This window comes from Rhinolophus sinicus, chromosome 1 (assembly GCF_057876585.1).
Source record: "Rhinolophus sinicus isolate RSI-liver-muscle chromosome 1, RSI-T2T, whole genome shotgun sequence".
Classification (NCBI taxonomy): Eukaryota; Metazoa; Chordata; class Mammalia; order Chiroptera; family Rhinolophidae; genus Rhinolophus; species Rhinolophus sinicus.
The window spans coordinates 61624187-61642809 of NC_142501.1; the positions used below are offsets into that span (position 1 = coordinate 61624187).

At 35.6% G+C, this 18623-nt stretch overlaps 1 protein-coding gene across 1 annotated transcript in view; it reads right to left on the reverse strand.

Annotated features, from left to right (window-relative positions):
* Positions 1-5417: 5417 nt before the first annotated feature.
* The window catches only part of TAFA2 (TAFA chemokine like family member 2), a 396027-nt gene continuing 382821 nt past the window's right edge, over positions 5418-18623 (reverse strand). Inside the window, exon 5 of the mRNA XM_019732468.3 lies at positions 5418-7551. Within this exon, the coding sequence (XP_019588027.1) occupies positions 7540-7551 (12 nt within the window). The 3' untranslated portion in view covers positions 5418-7539. The remainder of the gene's footprint in view (positions 7552-18623) is intronic.

The following is an 18623-nucleotide window of genomic DNA, read 5'->3' on the forward strand; positions in this document are numbered from 1 at the left end:
GTACAAGAGATTAAGCTATCAACCAGAAAACAAAAAAGATTAACGTGACATTTGCATTACAAATCACAATCATGCTCCATTTGCTAGAATCTTCCCTAACAGTTGATGCTCAGCATTTGGCGTTAGGAACAAGTTATTCAGTCAACAAGAAGCAAACTCAGTTACTGCTAAACATGTCTATGTAGTGGGTATTAAATCATGCGGTGACTCATCTGAGAAGCAGTGTCTTGGCTGCCTACTGCATCCCAGACACTGCCACACAATAAGATTACTGAGGGACTGACCTGAAGCTGAAGTAGAATAATACTGAAGGTCAACCATAATTTAATATATATGTGTATATATTTGTATATAGTCATGGAATGTGTGGGATGTGGAGTACAGCATAGGGAATATAGGCCATGGTATTGTAACAGCTATATATGATGTCAGAGGGGTAGTAGACTCGGGGGGTTATCGCTTGGTGAGGGGTGTAAATGTCTAATCATTATGTTTGGTACACTTCAAACGAATATAAAAAAATAAAATAGATTACTGAGAGGAAAAGATTTAGGATTGCAAAAATTAGCTAGACAGGGAACAAATACGCATTACAAAGGAAAGCAATGGGAATGCAGAGAAAAGGCACCTAAGTCTGCTTGTGGGAGTCAGAGGAGACTTGGCAAAGGCATGCATTACAAAGGAAAGCTCTAAGATGTTTTTTCTGTCTGATGTCATTTTATTAGGTTGGTGCAAAAGTAATTGCGGTTTTTGCAATCTTTAACCTTTTAAACTACAATTAATTTTGCACCAACCTAATACCGACCCCCCACTCCCCCCAAAGAAAACATTTGAGAATGGAATACAGATAATTTCATCACAAGCCACTTTTAAAAACTCTATGTAAAACGTTTTCAATTCAACTGTAAAATAGCAACAGAAAAAATATATATAACTAAGATTAAACAGTTAATAAAAACTACCCTTTTGAAAACCTAAATTAAGTCCTTCTTGACAGTTTGGTTCTAGGAAGAGTGTTTTGAAACTATCTTACTAATAGTAATCCTATGACAGCATCTCAGTATTTATCTACTTAATTTCATGGTAGCTATTTAAATCTACAGAATTTAATAATTTAAACTTGCATATATGAGAAAGAGCTGATTGGGAAAGCCTGGGGGAAGATGGAGGGATAGTCCAGCTTCAGAGACAGAAGTGTTTGTAGGAGCAGAGTATTTTCTAAGAACTACATGCAGAGACTTGGGTGTGACAGTATTAGTAGTTTCCTGTGTAGGCATCAGGGGTGTGAAGAGATACACAGGGGCCAGACCATGGAATGCCCTTTATGTTTGAGGCAGAGTATAGCTTTTATATGAGGACAACAGGGAGACATCAAAGAATTTGGAGTTGATGAGTGTATCAGAATCACATTAGGATTGAAAAATTACTCGGATAAACAAGCAAACTTTGTACTGAAGTGTGTATTGTATTGCGTAAGACTAGCATGAAGTCACTAGCAGTAAGTGAAAAAAATGGCCCCAATTCTTGATCCTTTCCTGTATCTGACCTCACAATGTGGCTTTGCAGCAACTTACATCAAGAGGTGGCGTCTCTTTCTCCACCCCTAGAACATGAGCTAGCTTTGTAACTGCTTTGGCCTTGAACGCAGCCAAAGTGGGTATGTGCCAGTTCTGACTCTGAGCCTGTTTATCTTCGTTCTCTCAAAATCCTGTCTCCTCTGACATGAGAATAAGCCCTGTTTGTGGATGATGAGACACCAGTTGATGGCAGCCCAGTTATTCCCCCTAAGATCATCTTATATCAGCTCACAGCCAGATACTCCAAACACATACGCGAAAGTTCAGACAAACTCAACACTGCTGACCCAACCACAGGGACCAGCAGACACAGGTGTGAGCCCAGCCACGTCCAGCAGAACCACCCCCAGCTGACCCATAGACTTGGGAGCAATAATTGAGAGTTATTATTTTATGCTGCTGTGTTTTGGAGTTGGGTACTTCACAGCAGTGGGTAACTGATACATCACTCTAACAAATCTTCCCTTAATGACTGGACACAATAACAGAAAACCTTTCAAATTAGAAATCAAACATAAACCCTCAATATAGAATACAAATAATTTGTTAAAGTCCTTCTTCTTTAACATACTAAGACATCACTGAGGTTCCTAATTACTAACATGGCCTACCCTCATCAAAGTGATAGACTTCTTTTTCGAACATTGGCCTCCCCTGCTTTTCATTCTCCCATTTTACTTTCAGCCACTTCTCTCTCAAGTGCTACTATGCAGCCTCCGTGCTTTGTGGAATTTACTTGAAGATTCTTAAGCTAAGTAGCTAAATATTCAGTTTATTACCCCTTTCAGGAGAGATATCATTTGAAAAGTAGGTAAAGCTTACCACTTTTTTTTTTTTTCACTGCATCTAATCCAGTTCTTAGCACATAGGAGAACAAAAGTGTTTGTTAATGAATTAATGGATCTCTCCTTATTCCTCATCTTAGGTCCCTAGCATTATTTCCCTTCAGCTCGCTTTTCAGTTTCTCTCCTTTAGCTGAACCCACTCTTTCTTCATTTATCTAACAGAGGAAATATTATTCCTCTCACACTAACCCTTCCACTTGATATACCCAATCCTACCTATTTCTTCTTCCTTCAGGATGTTAATTCATCCTTTCCTTTACCATTTTCTCATTCTCTACTGACTCCTTGCACTCAACCTATAAACCTTTCTGTCTTTTCCTGTCAGAAAAAAAATATTTTACTTAGTTTGCCACTATGGTTACTCTTTTACCTACTTTGTGCCACTTAAGTCCAGAAAAAAAGGTGATTTAAATGTAATGCCTCTACGTCTTCCTCTTCTATTTAACATGTCTACCAGCAGGCCTCAAACCCTTTTATATCACATATGATATGATTATATTATTTTCTGTCAACATGACTTTTACACTATTGCAGAGCAAACAGAACTGTGACAGCAAACAGTTGAAGAACCACCATTTAGTAAATATTTACCCTGCACTAGATACCGCGCTAAGCAGTTTACATATATTAACTCACTGAATATTCAAAACAATCCTGTGAGGTAGATAAAATATTTTTATTCTACAAATAAGGATACTGAGACTTAATTTATCTCTTATTTATCTATTTATGATCTTGGAGTCATTAACTTTCTATGTCTCAGTAGCCCAGGTACAAGTTGATACCCACTCATGCACTAATCAATTCCAAGACCTACAATGATCTATAATTACAAATCAAATAAAAACTGTTCACTTCTTATCTGACATGACCCTTCTGAAAGTATCATTGACACTTTAATCTCAATACTCTCTGTCTCCACTTGCCACTCAGCTTGGCTTTCATTCAAATGTTTAACTTATGTTTAACTGAAGCCCCATCATCCCATTTCCATAGGCTCAGGACCTTCTGGAGTTCTCTTCCACATCACTTTTTCACTCTTCCAATCCTTTCACCCAGTTCCTCATGTCCACCTTGGCAAAACCTTTTCATTAGTGGTTCTTAACCCTAGATGCACGCTAGAATCACCTGGGGAGCTTTGAAAAAAAAAAAAAAAATGCTTGTGCCCAGACTCTCATCCTAGACTGATTAAGAGAGTCTGAGAGAGTAAGATAGGGCATGGATGATTTTTTTAGGATAATCAAGTCATTTAAATTGCAACCAGGATTGATAGCCATTGTTTCACATTCTCCTCAGTGTAATAGCCCAATCTCAAGCCCTGATTTGCTCTCCCCTGAATTATTTTACTCCACTTTAATTTTTCTTCAAGCTCACAATCTCTCTTAAGACTTTCAATCACATTTTTGCTTAAATATGTAAGATGTAACTTTGGACGTGCAGTGCCCTGCTCATACAACTTCTAGAATGAAGTTCAATCACTTTGTATAACAGATAGGACCTTCCAGAAAAATGCTTGGGACATAGTACATGGCATTTTGGAATATGCAATATAATGAAGAAACATGGATATGAGAAAAATCTAAACAAATATGAAACACTTATAAGTCTTCTGTGTACCCTCTTTCCATTGGTTAGCATAGTACCATCCACATTGAAAAATACCTATCAGATTGATTTTAAAGGCCATTTTTAAGGCTAAACTTCAGATAACCCCAAGATTCAGTCTAGTTAAATATGCTTGTGCCTAGTAGGAATTTAATAATGGTCATTTAGGTGCCAGATAATTATAATATCTACACTACTTTTCATGGTCTAACAAAGTGTAAGTCAAATGATAAGGAAGAAATCTGCTATCTCTACTCTTTTTTCAAAGCATTTTATATATAAAACAAAAGAGAAGGGAAAGAAGGAAGAAGAAGAAGGTAAATAAGAAAGGAAGAAAATAAAGAAAGAAAGAAAGGCAACTGGGCAGGAAGTCAGACAGGCAGAGAGACAAACCATTACCTTGATAAAAATAGTCATGTTCTACCAGTATGAATTCTCTGGGTTAGGGAAGCAGGAGATGCCCTGTGTATATCTCCCCAACTTTTCAGTCTCTCTAAGCAAAGTGTTGGCCATCACTCTTATTCTCTCTCCAATGAGCAAGTCAAAATGAGAAAGGGCTAGATGATGAAAAACACTATTTGATATCTTTGTATCATTGAGATATATCATCTATAAATTGAGAAAATGATTAAAACGTTTAAAAGATTACATCCCATTTAATCACTGTGCTATTAGCTATTGTATAGCATCAAAAATCACAATCCAACTACACAGCATTGTACAGTAGCACAGGACTTTCTGAGGCAAACAAAGAACAGTATCAAACTCAATCATAGTCCCAGATTCTCAGATCTCTTCCTACCCGTTAAATCCAATACCAAATTTGAAATCAAATATGGTACACTCTGGTGTTAAAACTAGAAGTTTTCATGTGTTAAGGCAATAAGAGCATATAAAAATAAAATAAAGCTGTAGAATGTTATCCCAAAAATAGAGAATGTTAAAAATGTTAAATCAGTGATACCATTTGACCCACGCTCTAATCCACATTATGGCATAGTACAGCAGATGTAAGCTACTCAAAATGGATAAGATCACACACACACAAAGTGCATGCGAAAATTGGTGAAATTTGAATAAGGTTGTTATATGAGTTAGTAGTAGTGTAGCAATACAATTGTTTTATAAGATATCACTAGGGGATGATGGAGAAAGGGTATGGAGAAGTCCTCTGTGCTATTTTCATAACTTCTTGTGAATCTTAAACAATCAAATATTAGAAACTTATGTAAATGGCAAGATTTGCCATGGATTTTTTATTAAAAGTAGATTGAAGAATTTACGTCAGCTTCCTTATGAACTCAGAGGGTTTCCTGTATAGTAACTGAAGTGTTTTTAAAATAAAACACTAGAAAAAAGACTGGCCAAATGTAACTCATGAAAGAGAGTCTACTTTATATCCCAATTTTATTCACCTTTTCTGAATAATCACAACATTAATCTACTGGAGATATTCTAGTTAGTATATTTAAATTCCATTTATTTTTCTCTATTGATATGCATGTATTACACTTATATATAATACAGAATTTTCAGTGTTGTTTTAAAGGACATAGTTTAAAAAATGAAAGGCATGATCTATAATGTCAAATAAACCTGGGACAAATTCATAATTTTCAAAATAATATAGCTTTCCACTTTGTTCCAAAGAAATTAATGATATTATAATTGATGCAGAAACTCCAGTACAACTGTTATTCCAGTCTTTGAGTTCATACAGTATTGAGCCATTGTGAAATTCACTTGGAGCCATCTAATTACTTTTATGCATAATTAAAATGAAGGGAGGAAGTCATTTCATTCCATGGATTTGTAGGGCAGTATAATTTTAGTTCAATGTCAGAAGCATACTTTACGAATTTACTTTTAACAAATGTTACATTTTTAATTCTTCCCAGAAGAGATTCCGGGTAATATATTAGTCTTTGAAAGTTGTTACCTATAGACCAGAGGTCTCCAGAGTGTGTCATGGAAACCAACAAATACCTAATGGGCCATGTCAGTAAGTTTTAAAAATACGAAAAATGTCCGCATCTTCTCTAATATAATGGAACTTCTAATAGGACAATTTCTGAAGTATCTTCCTATTAGTATAAGATGAGTAAAACACAAAAATTTCTCCCTTCACATTCCTTCAAACTGTATGATTACATACTATTATTACAGAATGGCTTTGCAATTTCCATTCTTCTCTCCCTTCACATCACAAATGAAACCAAATAAATGTAGTATAAAATTATACATTCTGTAATAACTTAGAAAAAAGGGTACATAATGTTTAAGGCCTTTAAATATTTATAAGACTTTCCTGTAGAAATGAAAACCACAAATGTTAAAATGACTTAAAAAGTGTGGGCAAAACTGACCTAAGAAATTGTTTGAATGGGACAACTATAAGCAAATATTTATAAATCTGAGACACAACAAAATGAACAATTTATTTTATCAACAGACTGAACAAACAGCATTCAAAGAGTCATTGGGATCAAGCAAGAGACAATCTAAAATGATATAGAAAGGACAGTTTAAAAAAAAATGCTAGAAGAAATATAAGTAAGTATTTTCAAGCTAAGAAATCAGAAACCCACATGCATCCCTGGCAATTTTTTTGAAACTGAAGGCTACCTAAATACTTGACTGCTCACTGCTGATTTCTGTGAAGGGAAAAAGTAAACATAAAAAAGAAAGAAAAAGCCCACTTAAAAAAAAAAAAACAACAACACAAAAAAGGCGAGTGCTCTAGAGGTACAAAATAGTATATAATGAAAATGGTAATTCAGTTCTAACTACTACTTGTTGAACTGACAGAGCTGCGGTAGTGTATTAGCCTTGGGGAAACATGTCAGCTAGTCTATATATTCTTATGTGATTGATGTATTCAGGTAACTATTACTTGCCAACAATAATTACTATCAATGGATATAATTTTCCATTCCATTAAGAAAAGCAACTTTAAGATGGTAAAACATATAGGCTTTCAGAGCTCCAAGATTAGGATATAAATAAAATTGTCTCAGTCCACACCATGCCGGAGGAGAAGTTCGCAAAGGAAATGTCACTGAAGCCATATACAGTCCCACTGGCCACTGAACACAGGACTGGACTGAGGAGCATGTCCATGATAGAAGGCCAGTGCACTTGGGAGACTTTCAGAAACAAGGAAAACAGTCACATTTGGAGCCAATATCCCAAAAGGCGAGTGTCTTTGACATCCCCCGGAAACACCATGTCTTCAGATGGTGACTTCAAATTCTTTTAGCAAGTGCGATTTTACAAGTTGAACACAGTTCAAGTCTGACGAAGTCTTCATGACCTAGAAGTTCATGTCTGATTTTTCAAGTCTTGATGTCAAGAAGAAGCTGATTATGAGCCATGAAATCCTTTGGAAGTAAGACTTTGGAGTACCTCTTCTGAGCGGTATAAAAATTTTCCTTCAAGATCACCTCAGAAGTTAAGTTTCTATGCATATGTTCAATGTCATCAGCTTTGAGGATCACTTGATTTATTCTTAGTTAATGGGTTACCTACAAAGGAAAAAGAAAATATTATCATTTCATAATGTGGCTATAATCTTAAAACTCCAAACACAATTTAGTATTAGAAATTAATAGGTAACTCAAAATGCTAGTATTTTTTGCTATATTAAATCAATTGAATTTTGAAAGACTACCATGTTCAGGTGTTCCCAGCTTATAAAAATATACCAATATGTTTTTCTTTATCGTTGCACAATAATTTTAGAGCCACTTACACAATTATCTACATGACATCAACTGTGACCAGGATGATCTCAACTGGTGCTGCTTTCCCTCTCAGATGCAAAGACTGATTCTGGAATCCCTGTACTTGAATAGGCATGGTGGACATAACCTAGAGATCATAAACACATCATGCCAGGCCTCAGTGAAGAAAGACCTTTGTTCACAGGAATACAATCAGACCACTTCTTCAAGAACGCCCTTAGGAATTGGCTCCATAAAATCCATTCTTGAAATACTTCAAAAATTGAGTACTTATTTGACTCAATTATAGTACAGAAAAATTAACCATTCGTGAGCACAAAAATCTGGGAAGAAAAACATTTATAGGATGGTACATTGTTTTAGTAAGTTTTAAAGGTGCCCCAAAATTCTCATAAAATTGATTAAAGTAGTGTTATTAATGCTATTACAAATATTATTAAAGAAGATTCACACTGACTTTTCACACCTACTCAAGTCCAAAGAATGTGTATAGAAAAAAAGAATAATGCACAGATACAATACCTGATACATATGTGCATCTCTCTATAAGCATGCACCTGGATGATAGATACAGAGATAGACAGAGAGAGGTTTCTGCTGTGTCAAATAATTCCTAGTTATATCACAATATCAGGGTGTTTAGAGTTGCCTGACAGTTCTTTTTTAGCAATGGATATAACAAAAAGTGAATTTTTAAAAATGGGTGGATACTTTGGTTTTCCGTTAAATGATAAAGTTGTCCTTTCATAAGACAGTAACAAAAAGGCTGTTTTTCTTTTGCTTAGTTTTGTTGTTTTTTATCAACTATGAAAAAGAGAAACATTAAACACCAAAAGAATGCCAGCTTTAGATTGTGCTCTGCCACAGCTCCTCTCAAATTATACTACCAAAGGAAGGAGTAAAATTCAAAAATGTATTTTTTGCATGGAAGCAGCCATCTTATTTGTATCTCACTGGTCAGCTATCATACCCAAGGAAGGAGCCTCTGCCTTCATATTTGAAACTTCTTACTCCTATGCACAGAGGAATTCTGGGAGGAATTGAACTGAGGATGGAAGGTTACAAACACATACATAAAGGGCCTTGTGACCCCTAGAGATTCCAGGAATGGGAGATATCTTAAGTAGGGCAGCAATCTTTTTTTTTTTTTTTTTTATTTATTGGGGTGACAATTGTTAGTAAAATTACAAATTTCAGGTGTACAATTCTGTATGACATCATCTATAAATCCCATTGTGTGTTCACACCCAGAGTCACTTCTCCTTCCATCACCATATATTTGACCCCCCTTACCCTCATCTCCCACCCCCCACCCTCCTTATCTTCTGGTAACCACTAAACTATTGTCTGTGTCTATGAGTTTTTGTTTCTCATTTGTTTGTCTTGTTCTTTTGTTGTTTTTGGTTTATATACCACATCTCAGTGAAATCATATGGTTCTCTGCTTTTTCTGTCTGACTTATTTCACTCAGCATTACACTCTCAAGATCCATCCATATTGTCACAAATGTTCCTATATCATCTTTTCTTACCACCGAATAGTATTCCATTGTGTATATATACCACAACTTCTTTATCCATTCATCTATCGAAGGACATTTTGGTTGTTTCCATGTCTTGGCCACTGTAAACAAAGCTGCAATGAACATTGGAGCACGCGTGTCTTTATGTATAAATGTTTTCAGATTTTTTTTGGTAGATACTCAGGAGAGGGATTGCTGGGTCATATGGTAATTCCATTTGTAATTTTTTAAGGAACCTCCACACTGCCTTCCATAACAGCTGCACCAGTCTGCATTCCCACCAACAGTGTATGAGGGTTCCTTTTTCTCCACAGCCTCTCCAACACTTACTATTTGTCTTGTTGATGATCGCCATTCTGACTGGGGTGAGGTGATAATCTCATTGTGGTTTTTATTTGCATTTCTCTGATGATTAGTGATGTTGAGCATTTTTTCATATGTCTATTTGCCATTTGTATGTCCTCTTTGGAGAAATGTCTCTTCAGGTCATCTAGGGCAGCAATCTCATTATCAATTTGCCATTCAGTGGTCATTTTGCACAAGTTCTGGGAATGGTTTCTAGTTTGTCAGTGTAAGAAGAACATGGGAAGGAAACAGAACTATTTCTATAGATAAATGTCACAGGTTGCTAGGCGATAACTGATCATTGTGAAAAATATAGACACTTTTATTATAATCTTTCTTGATAAACATTGATTTAACAAATCTTTGATTTCCATTGGCCTAGAAAGATCTACCTGCCTCTTTCTGAAAGTTCTCTTCATAGTAGGAAAAATTATGAAGCATAATATAAGTCCATATTTCCAAAACCAGTGCTTGAAATGACAGAAAAAGAGAGGAAGTGATACAGAAAGACAGGGAAAGAGATTGACAGAGAACAAATGGTTTAGACTCAGGAGAGATGCAGCATAGACAACTGGAGGGCATAGTGGAATTGGAGGGACACGGTGCAGTGACTCAGTGAAAGTGAGCTGCATGTCCCCTGGCATCATTTCAAGCCCAGTTTCTAATTAATCTGTTGGTGGGTATGATAGATGCAGTTTTATATCTTCATTCCAAGCTAAGCTAAGTATTTCATCCTGCTGCTTTATATAAATCTGAGGAGTGATTCTCTCAATTATTTATATATTAAAGCTTTGTTTTTAAATAATTTAAAAAAATAGATATCCAAATTGACAGTACAATACCAAAAGCTTACGTACATAGAACAATTTTTTTCTCCATCTCAGTAGAGAAAACATATAAGTATACACATGAACATATAAACACATGGAATTGTACAATCCATGTCATTAGGAATATCTTAAGTGTACATTCTTATGACATTAAGTTTCTATCAGCTAAAATAATTGCTAGAAAACCCAAATTTAAACCTGACTAAAACAAGTAATTGTTTAAGCATGGATTAAAACATAATTAAGACAATCTTTTTACAGTCTAATTTTATACAATATTCATAGTTTATTAATCTTAAAAACATTCCAGCACATTTTATGAGATGAAAAGTAGGGCATAAGTTATTTTAATATCAGATGAAAGTGGACAATTGTTTGATCAGAAGACCATTGTGTTTTAGCATGTAGAATTCTGGATTTAGGTCAGTGTGGCAGTAATAACTAATCACACTGGATGTGTCATGTGATCTCCTGGACCCACAATTTTTCCATATGTATGAGGGGATTAAAAAGGGATAATCCTGTTAACCTCACAGGGTAGCTATGAGGATCAACTATTACAATGTTTGTGAAAACACCTAGCTTTGACAACTCTCAAGTACTATAAAAACAAAAGTTTTAAAGTTGGGGTTTTTCCAAAGTGCATAAGTCATTAACAAGAGCGCCACTCAAAGTAGAATGAAAAGATCACGCTAACAGACAAGTTAGAATACTACACTTAGGGAATTCAAACAAAAGCAAGGTAATAACATGCCCTTTTCAATTCAGTATAAATATGAACGGGTATCAGCACCCTCCCCGACAACCTCCAAATTTGTACCAAATGAAATGGCCAAACCAAAGATGGAAACGTGTATGGATGATTCTGCATATAGGTACATTATTACCAATTTTCATCATCCAACATGTAATATAATATCCAAATAACAATTTTAAATGAAATTATTGTCTAAAATTTAATACAAAAAACCCAACTCTTTTATGATTTATATGCTCATTAAATAAATCCAAGTAAATCAAGTTTAAATTATATTAACACAATCCAACATTTAATTTTTTTCTCCTTTAAAAGTAGTGTTTAATACATCAAATTAAGTATTGCCTTATTTTTAGAACTTAAATATTACTCTCTTTATAGGAAGTCTTACTTTCTATAGGATTTTCAGCAAGTTTTCAGTAACTAAAAGCAGGAGGCTGTAATAGAGCTAGTTTTACAGGATAGGAAATAGCATTTGCTACCATGAATGTACTGTCTTCTAGTTCTAGGCCAATAGACATAAAATGCTGCATGAGGGACAGAAATGGTCTTACAATCATTATGGTTATGTCCTGAGCTTCACATGCTATAGTCACTATCTCAGTAAATTTGCCTTTCCAAAGGCAATATTTTACACAGCTGTTCTTATTTATGTAAATCTTATTTGTGTGTGCTACACACCAACCAATTCGTTAAGTGAAACTACTTAGCAGCTGGAAACATCCAAAATGCAATAATAAAAATAATAATAATAATAATAGCTTTTCTAGTCACAAGCACAAACCTATCTTGGCAATGATTCAAAAGGATGAAGACGCTAATCTGGTAACATTAAACAAAAGCACTATTCTTTACGGTGAGAGCTTCCATTTATTTCTCCCTGTCCAACAAATCTATGATAGGGCCTTGAGTAGGTTTTTCAAAAATTTATATTAAAATCATATATTTTCTTTAAATTAAAGTTTATTGGGCAACAATTGTTAGTAAGGTTACATAGATTTCAGGTGTACAATTCTGTAATACATTATCTATATCTCACATTGTGTGTTCACCACCCACAGTCAGTTATCTTTCCATCGCCATATATTAGACCCCATTTACACCACTCCCTCTTCCCCCTTACCCTCTGGTAACCCCTAAACTATTGTCTATGTCTATGAGTTTTTGTTTTTTTTTTCAGTTGTTAGACTTGTTCTTTGGTTGTTGTTGGTTTGTATACCACATATCAGTGAAATTATATGATTCTCTGCTTTTTCTGTCTTACTTCGCTTAGCATTATAATCTCAAGATCCATCCATGTTGTCACAAATGGTCCTATTTCATCTTTTCTTACCGCCGAATAGTATTCCATTGTGTGTGTGTGTGTGTGTGTGTGTGTGTGTGTGTGTGTATCACAATTTCTTTAGCCATTCATCTATCAAAGGACATTTTGGTTGTTTCCATGTCTTGGCCACCGTAAACAAAGCTGCAATGAACATTGCAGCACACATGTCTTTATGGATAAACGTTTTCAGATTTTGGGGGTAGCTATTCAGGAGAAGGATTGCTGGGCATATGGTAATTCTATTCGTAATTTTTTGAGGAACCTCCACACTGCCTTCCGTAGTGGCTGCACCAGTCTGCATTCCCACCAACAGTGTATAAGGGCTTCTTTTTCTCCACAGCCTCTCCAGCACTTTTTACTATTTGTCTTGTTGATGATAGCCATTCTACCTGGGGTGAGGTGATATCTCATTGTGGTTTTTATTTTCATTTCTCTGAGGATTAGTAATGTTGAACATTTTTTCATATGTCTATTTGCCATTTGTATGTCCTCTTTGGAGAAATGTTTCTTCAGGTCCTCTGCCCATTTCTCAGTTGCGTTGTTTGTTTTTTGTTGTTGTTGCATTGTATGAGTTCCTTGTATATTTTGGATATTAACCCTTATCAGAGGCACTGTTTGCAAAAATCTTCTCCCATTTAGTTAGTTGCCTCTTTATTTTGTTGATGGTTTCTTTTGTTGTGCAGAGCTTTAAAGTTTGACATAGTCCCATTCATTTATTTTAGCTTTTACTTCCATTGCCTTTGGAGTCAAATTCATAAAATGCTCTTTGATCCCAAGGTCCATAAATTTAGTACCTATGTTTTCTTCTATGCAGTTTATTGTTTCAGGTCTTATGCTTAAGTCTTTGATCCATTTTGAATTAATTTTGGTACATGGTGACAGATAGCAGTCAGTTTCATTCTTTTCCACGTGGCTTCCAATTCTCCCAGCACCCTTTATTAAAGAGGCTGTCTTTTCTCCATTGTGTCGTTTTTCTTCTTTGTCAAAAATCATCTGTCCATATATATGAGGTTTTATTTCTGGGTCCTTAATTCTATTCCATTGGTCTGTGTGTCTGTTTTTTTTGCCAATACCATGCTATTTTGATTATTGTAGCCCTGTAGTACAAGCTAAAGTCAGGTAGTGTGATACCTCCAGTATTGTTCTTTTTTCTTAAGATTGCTTTTGTGGTTCCACACAAATCTGATGATTTTTTTGGTTATATTTCTTTAAAAAATGCCATTGGAATTTTGATGGGGATTGCATTAAATCTGTATATTGCTTTGGGTAATATGGCGATTTTAACTATGTTGATTCTTCCAATCCATGAGCACAGAATGTCTTTCCATTTCTTTGTCTTCTTCAGTTTCTTTTTAAAATGTCTTATAGTTTTCAGTATATAGATCTTTCACATCCTTGGTTAAGTTTATTCCTAAGTATTTTATTCTTTTTGTTGCAATTGCAAAAGGAATTGTTTTTCTTTTATTTCTTTTTCTGAGATTTCATTGTTAGTATATAGGAATGCAATGGACTTTTGTACATTGATTTTGTAGCTGGCAACTTGACTATATTCTTAGATTGTTTCTAATAGCTTTTTGGTGCAGTCTTTAGGGTTTTCTATATAGAGTATCATGTCATCTGCAAAGAGTGACAATTTAACTTCTTCATTCCCAATTTGGATGCCTTTTATTTCTTTGTCTTGCCTGATTGCTTTGGCGAGGACTTCCAACACTATGTTGAAAAGCAGAGATGATAGGGGACAGACCTGTGGTGTCCCTGAATGTAGAGCAAAGGGCTTCACTTTTTCACCATTAATTATGGTATTAGCTGTGGGTTTGTAATATATGGCCTTTATTATGTTAAGGTATTTTCCTTCTATACCTATTTTATTAACTGTTTTAATCATAAATGGATGTTGTATCTTGTCAAATGCTTTTTCTGCATCAATTGATATAATAATATGATTTTTGCCCTTATTTTCTTTAAGTGATGTATAACATTGATGGATTTGCATATGTTGAACCATCCTTGAGCCCCTGGTATGAACCACACTTGCTCGTGATGAATAATCTTTTTAATGCATCATTGCATTCGATTTGCTAGAATTTTGTTTAGGATCTTTGCATCTGTATTCATCAGAGATATTGGTCTGTAGTTTTCTTTTTTTGTGTTATTTTTACCAGGTTTTGGTATCAGGGAAATGTTGGCCTCATCAAATGAGTTAGGGAGCATGGTCTTTTCTTCAATTTTTTGGAAGAGTTTGAGCAGGACAGCTAGTAGATCCTCTTTGAAGGTTTGGTAGAATTCACTAGTGAAGCCATCTGGCCCCAGACTTTTGCTTTTGGGAAGGTTTCGGATGACTGATTCTATTTCCTTACTGGTGATCGCTCTATTTAGATTTTCCAATTCTTTATGATTCAGCCTAGGAAGGCTATATGTTTCTAAGAACTTGTCCATTTCTTCTAGGTTATTGAATTTGGTGGCATGTATTACTTCATAGTATTCTTGGATGATATTTTGTATTTCTGTGGCATCTTCCCCACTTTCATTTCTGATTTGGTTGATTAGTGTCTTTTCTCTTTTTTCCTTAGTGAGTCTATCCAAAGGTTTGCCAATTTTATTAATCTCTTCAAAGCACCAGCTCTTTGTGACATTAAGTTTTTCTATTGTCTTTTTGTTCTCTATTTCATTTAGTTCTTCTCTGATTTTTATTATTTCCTTTCTTCTGCTGACCTTGGTTTTCATTTGTCCTTCTTTTTCTAGTTCTTCAAGATGTAATGTGAGGTTATTTATTGGGCTTTTTCTTGTTTCTTGAGATAGGCCTATGATGATGTAAATTCCCCTCTTAAAATTGCTTTCGCTGCATCCCCAAAATTTTGGTAGGATGTATTTTCATTGTCATTTGTTTCTATGCAACTTTTGATCTCTCCTCTTACTTCTTCTTTGACCCAGTCGTTTTTTAAAAGTATGTTGTTTAATCTCCACGTATTTGTGGTTTTCCCTGCTTTCTTTTTGCATTTCATAACCAATTTCAAAGCCTTGTGAGCAGAGAATATCCTTGGTATGATTTCAATCTTCTTAAATTTGCTGAGGCTAGTTTTATGTCCCAATATATGATCTATCCTTGAGAATGTTCCATGTACACTAGAAAAATATATAGTCTGAAGTTCTAGGATGAAGTACTCTAGAAATATCAATTATGTCCATTTCATCTAATGTGTCATTTAGGGCTGCTATTTCTTTACTTATATTCTGTTTGGATGATCTATCCATAGTTGTCAATGATGTATTTTGGTCCCTACTATAATTGTGTTTGGTCAACTTCTCCCTTTCGTTCTATTAGTAATTGCTTGTTATATTTCAGTGCTCCTTGATTGGGGGCATAAATATTGATGACTGTTCTGTCTTCTTGTTGTATAGTCCCCTTTATCATTATGAAACATCCATCTTTGTCTCTTGTTACCTTTTTTATCCTGAAGTCTGTTTCATCTGATATCAATATGGCTACACCTGATTTTCTCTGGATACCATTTGCTTGGAGTGTCAATTCCCACTCTTTCACTTTGAGTCTATGTTTGTCCTTGTAGCTGAGATGTGTCTCTTTGAGGCAGCATATGGTTGGGTTTAGTTTTTTGATCCAATCTGCTACTCTGTGCCTTTTTATTGGTGAGTTCAGTCCATTTACATTTAGGGTGATTATTGTTATGTGAGGATTTCCTATCATTCTATCTTTAGTTTTCTGGTAAGACTGTGTCTCCATTGTTTCTTTGCCTTTTTGTTGTTGTCTATTATTTCTGTGTGGTGGTATTCTGTGATTTTTCCATCTGTTTATTCTTTATTATGTTGTATATTTCAGTTTTTGATTTTTGACTTTTGAGTGATTTTCATTAAGTTAATGTAAAAGAAAGTTTGATATTTAGAGTATTCCATTTTCCTCAGCATGCTTACTTTCCTAATTCCCATATACCAGTTCAGGCCTTTACTCTCCTGCCTTTTATGTTTTGGTTGCCACAAATTATCCCTATTGATGCTGGTCGAATAGCCTCCTTCAGTATTTCTTGTAGTACAGGTTGTATGTTAGAAAATTCCCTCACCTTCTGTATGTCTGGAAAGGTCTTTATTCCTCCTTCATATCTAAAAGATATCTTTGCTGGATATATTATTCTTGGCTCATAATTTCTCTCTTTCAATAGTTTGAATATTTGTTTTCACTCCCTCCTGGCTTCTAGAGTTTTTGCTGAAAACTCTGATGATATCCTAATGGGCTTTCTGTTGTAGGTTACCGTCTTCTTTTCCCTGGCCTTGAGGATTCTTTCTTTGTCGTTGATTTTTGACAGCTTCAATACAGTGTGTCTTGGAGAAGACCTTTTGGGGTTGAGGTAATTAGGTGTTCTATTTGTTTCTTGGATTCGAGGATCCAGTTCTTTCCACATGTTTGGGAAGTTCTCATGGACTGTTTGTTTGAATATACTTTCTGTTCTCTTCTCTCTTCTCCTTCTGGTATGCCCATTATTCTTATATTGTTCTTTATGATGGAGTGAGAACATTCTTGTAGAGTTCTTTCATTTATTTTAAGTCTCAAGTTTCTTTCTTCTTCCATCTTTATCATTTCCAGATTTCTATCTTCCATGTCACCGATTCTTTCCTCAATCTGGTCAATTATACTACCTAAGCGGGTATTGCATTCTTCATTTCTTTTATTGAGTTCTTAGTCTCCAGAAATTCTATTTGGTTCTTTTTTAAAATTTCAGTCTTTCTGATAAAGTGTTTATTTTGTTCTTTGATTGTGCTTCTGAGTTCATTAAACTGCCTGTCTATATTTTTTTGCATCTCATTGAGTTTTTTAAGAATTGCAATCTTGAATTCTCTGTCATTTAAGTCACATATTTCCATATCTTTAAGTGCATTTTCTGGAGACTTTTCATTTTCTTTCTGAGCTATCTGTTGCCTTGGTTATTCATGGTAATTAATGATTTATTATTTCTCTTCCTAGACGCAACAGGTTGATAGGAAGAGGTATTTTCTTTGTTTTCCAGTAGGTGTAGGTAGAATGTTTTATTTTCTCTCCAATTGCAGCCTTTTATTCTCTCTCACACTGTAGTGTTATGTTTTCTCTGTACTATTCTGGCTTCTCACACAATGAGGGGATTCCCTGGAAGGTGGATTTCTCCTCTGTGAATAGTTCACCTTGGTCATATTGTGCTGCCTCCGTGGGAGGATGTAGAGAGCTTCTGAAGTTCGAAAGCTCTTCCTGCACCAGATTCAGAGCCCCGGTGTTTCAGCAGCTCTCTTTACTCCTGCAGGGATCTGCCCAGGTAGGTTTGGACAAGGGTGGGGTGGGTTGTGTGAGGTGACCCAGAGCAATGGTGGTGACCACCACCACAGTCAGGCCTGCTTCCATAGTTCCCCCTCCATTGACGGAGCTAGTTGAGCTGCAAATCTGTGTCTGTGGACCGTAGTTCTCAAAACTGCAAATACCCTGTTCTTTTGATCTGACACTGCTACTCTTCTGCTTCTAGCACTGGGCGGGTGGGGGCGGGTGGAGCTCTGGGACGGTAGGGAGAGGGTGGCTAGTCTCAGTGCCTAAGGCTTTCGTTCTCTGTTCGGCAGTGAGGGCTTAAACCACTATTTTTAGCCTTCTTCCTTCAGTCTTTGCTCCGAGGCCTAGATGTGGTAGTTCTGAAACTCAGCGAACTCGGAGCACCTAGCTAGGTCTGCGTCCTATGCCTGCATGGCCCTGTCTCTGCATTTCTCCTTTCCCTCCTCCCCTGCTCATGCAATTTGCCCACCTTTATATGATTTCAGTAGTGCGCCTCTTAGTCTTGCCTGTCTGCTGCAGGAAGTCCTTTGTGGAGTTATAGTTGTTCAGTTTGTTGTAAATTCCAGGGGAGATTTCAAGAGTCTCACCTCACGCCACCATTTTTATGACGTCTAAAATCATATTTTTAAGTCTGTTCATCAATTTAAAATGAGAAACTAAAACCAAGTAAACAGCATATATAATATTAGTTAAATTTGAAATTAAGTGACATCCACTATTTTACACACCTCTCGTTTTGAATTTTGATCATTGTGAAACATCCTCTGCCTCTCTTC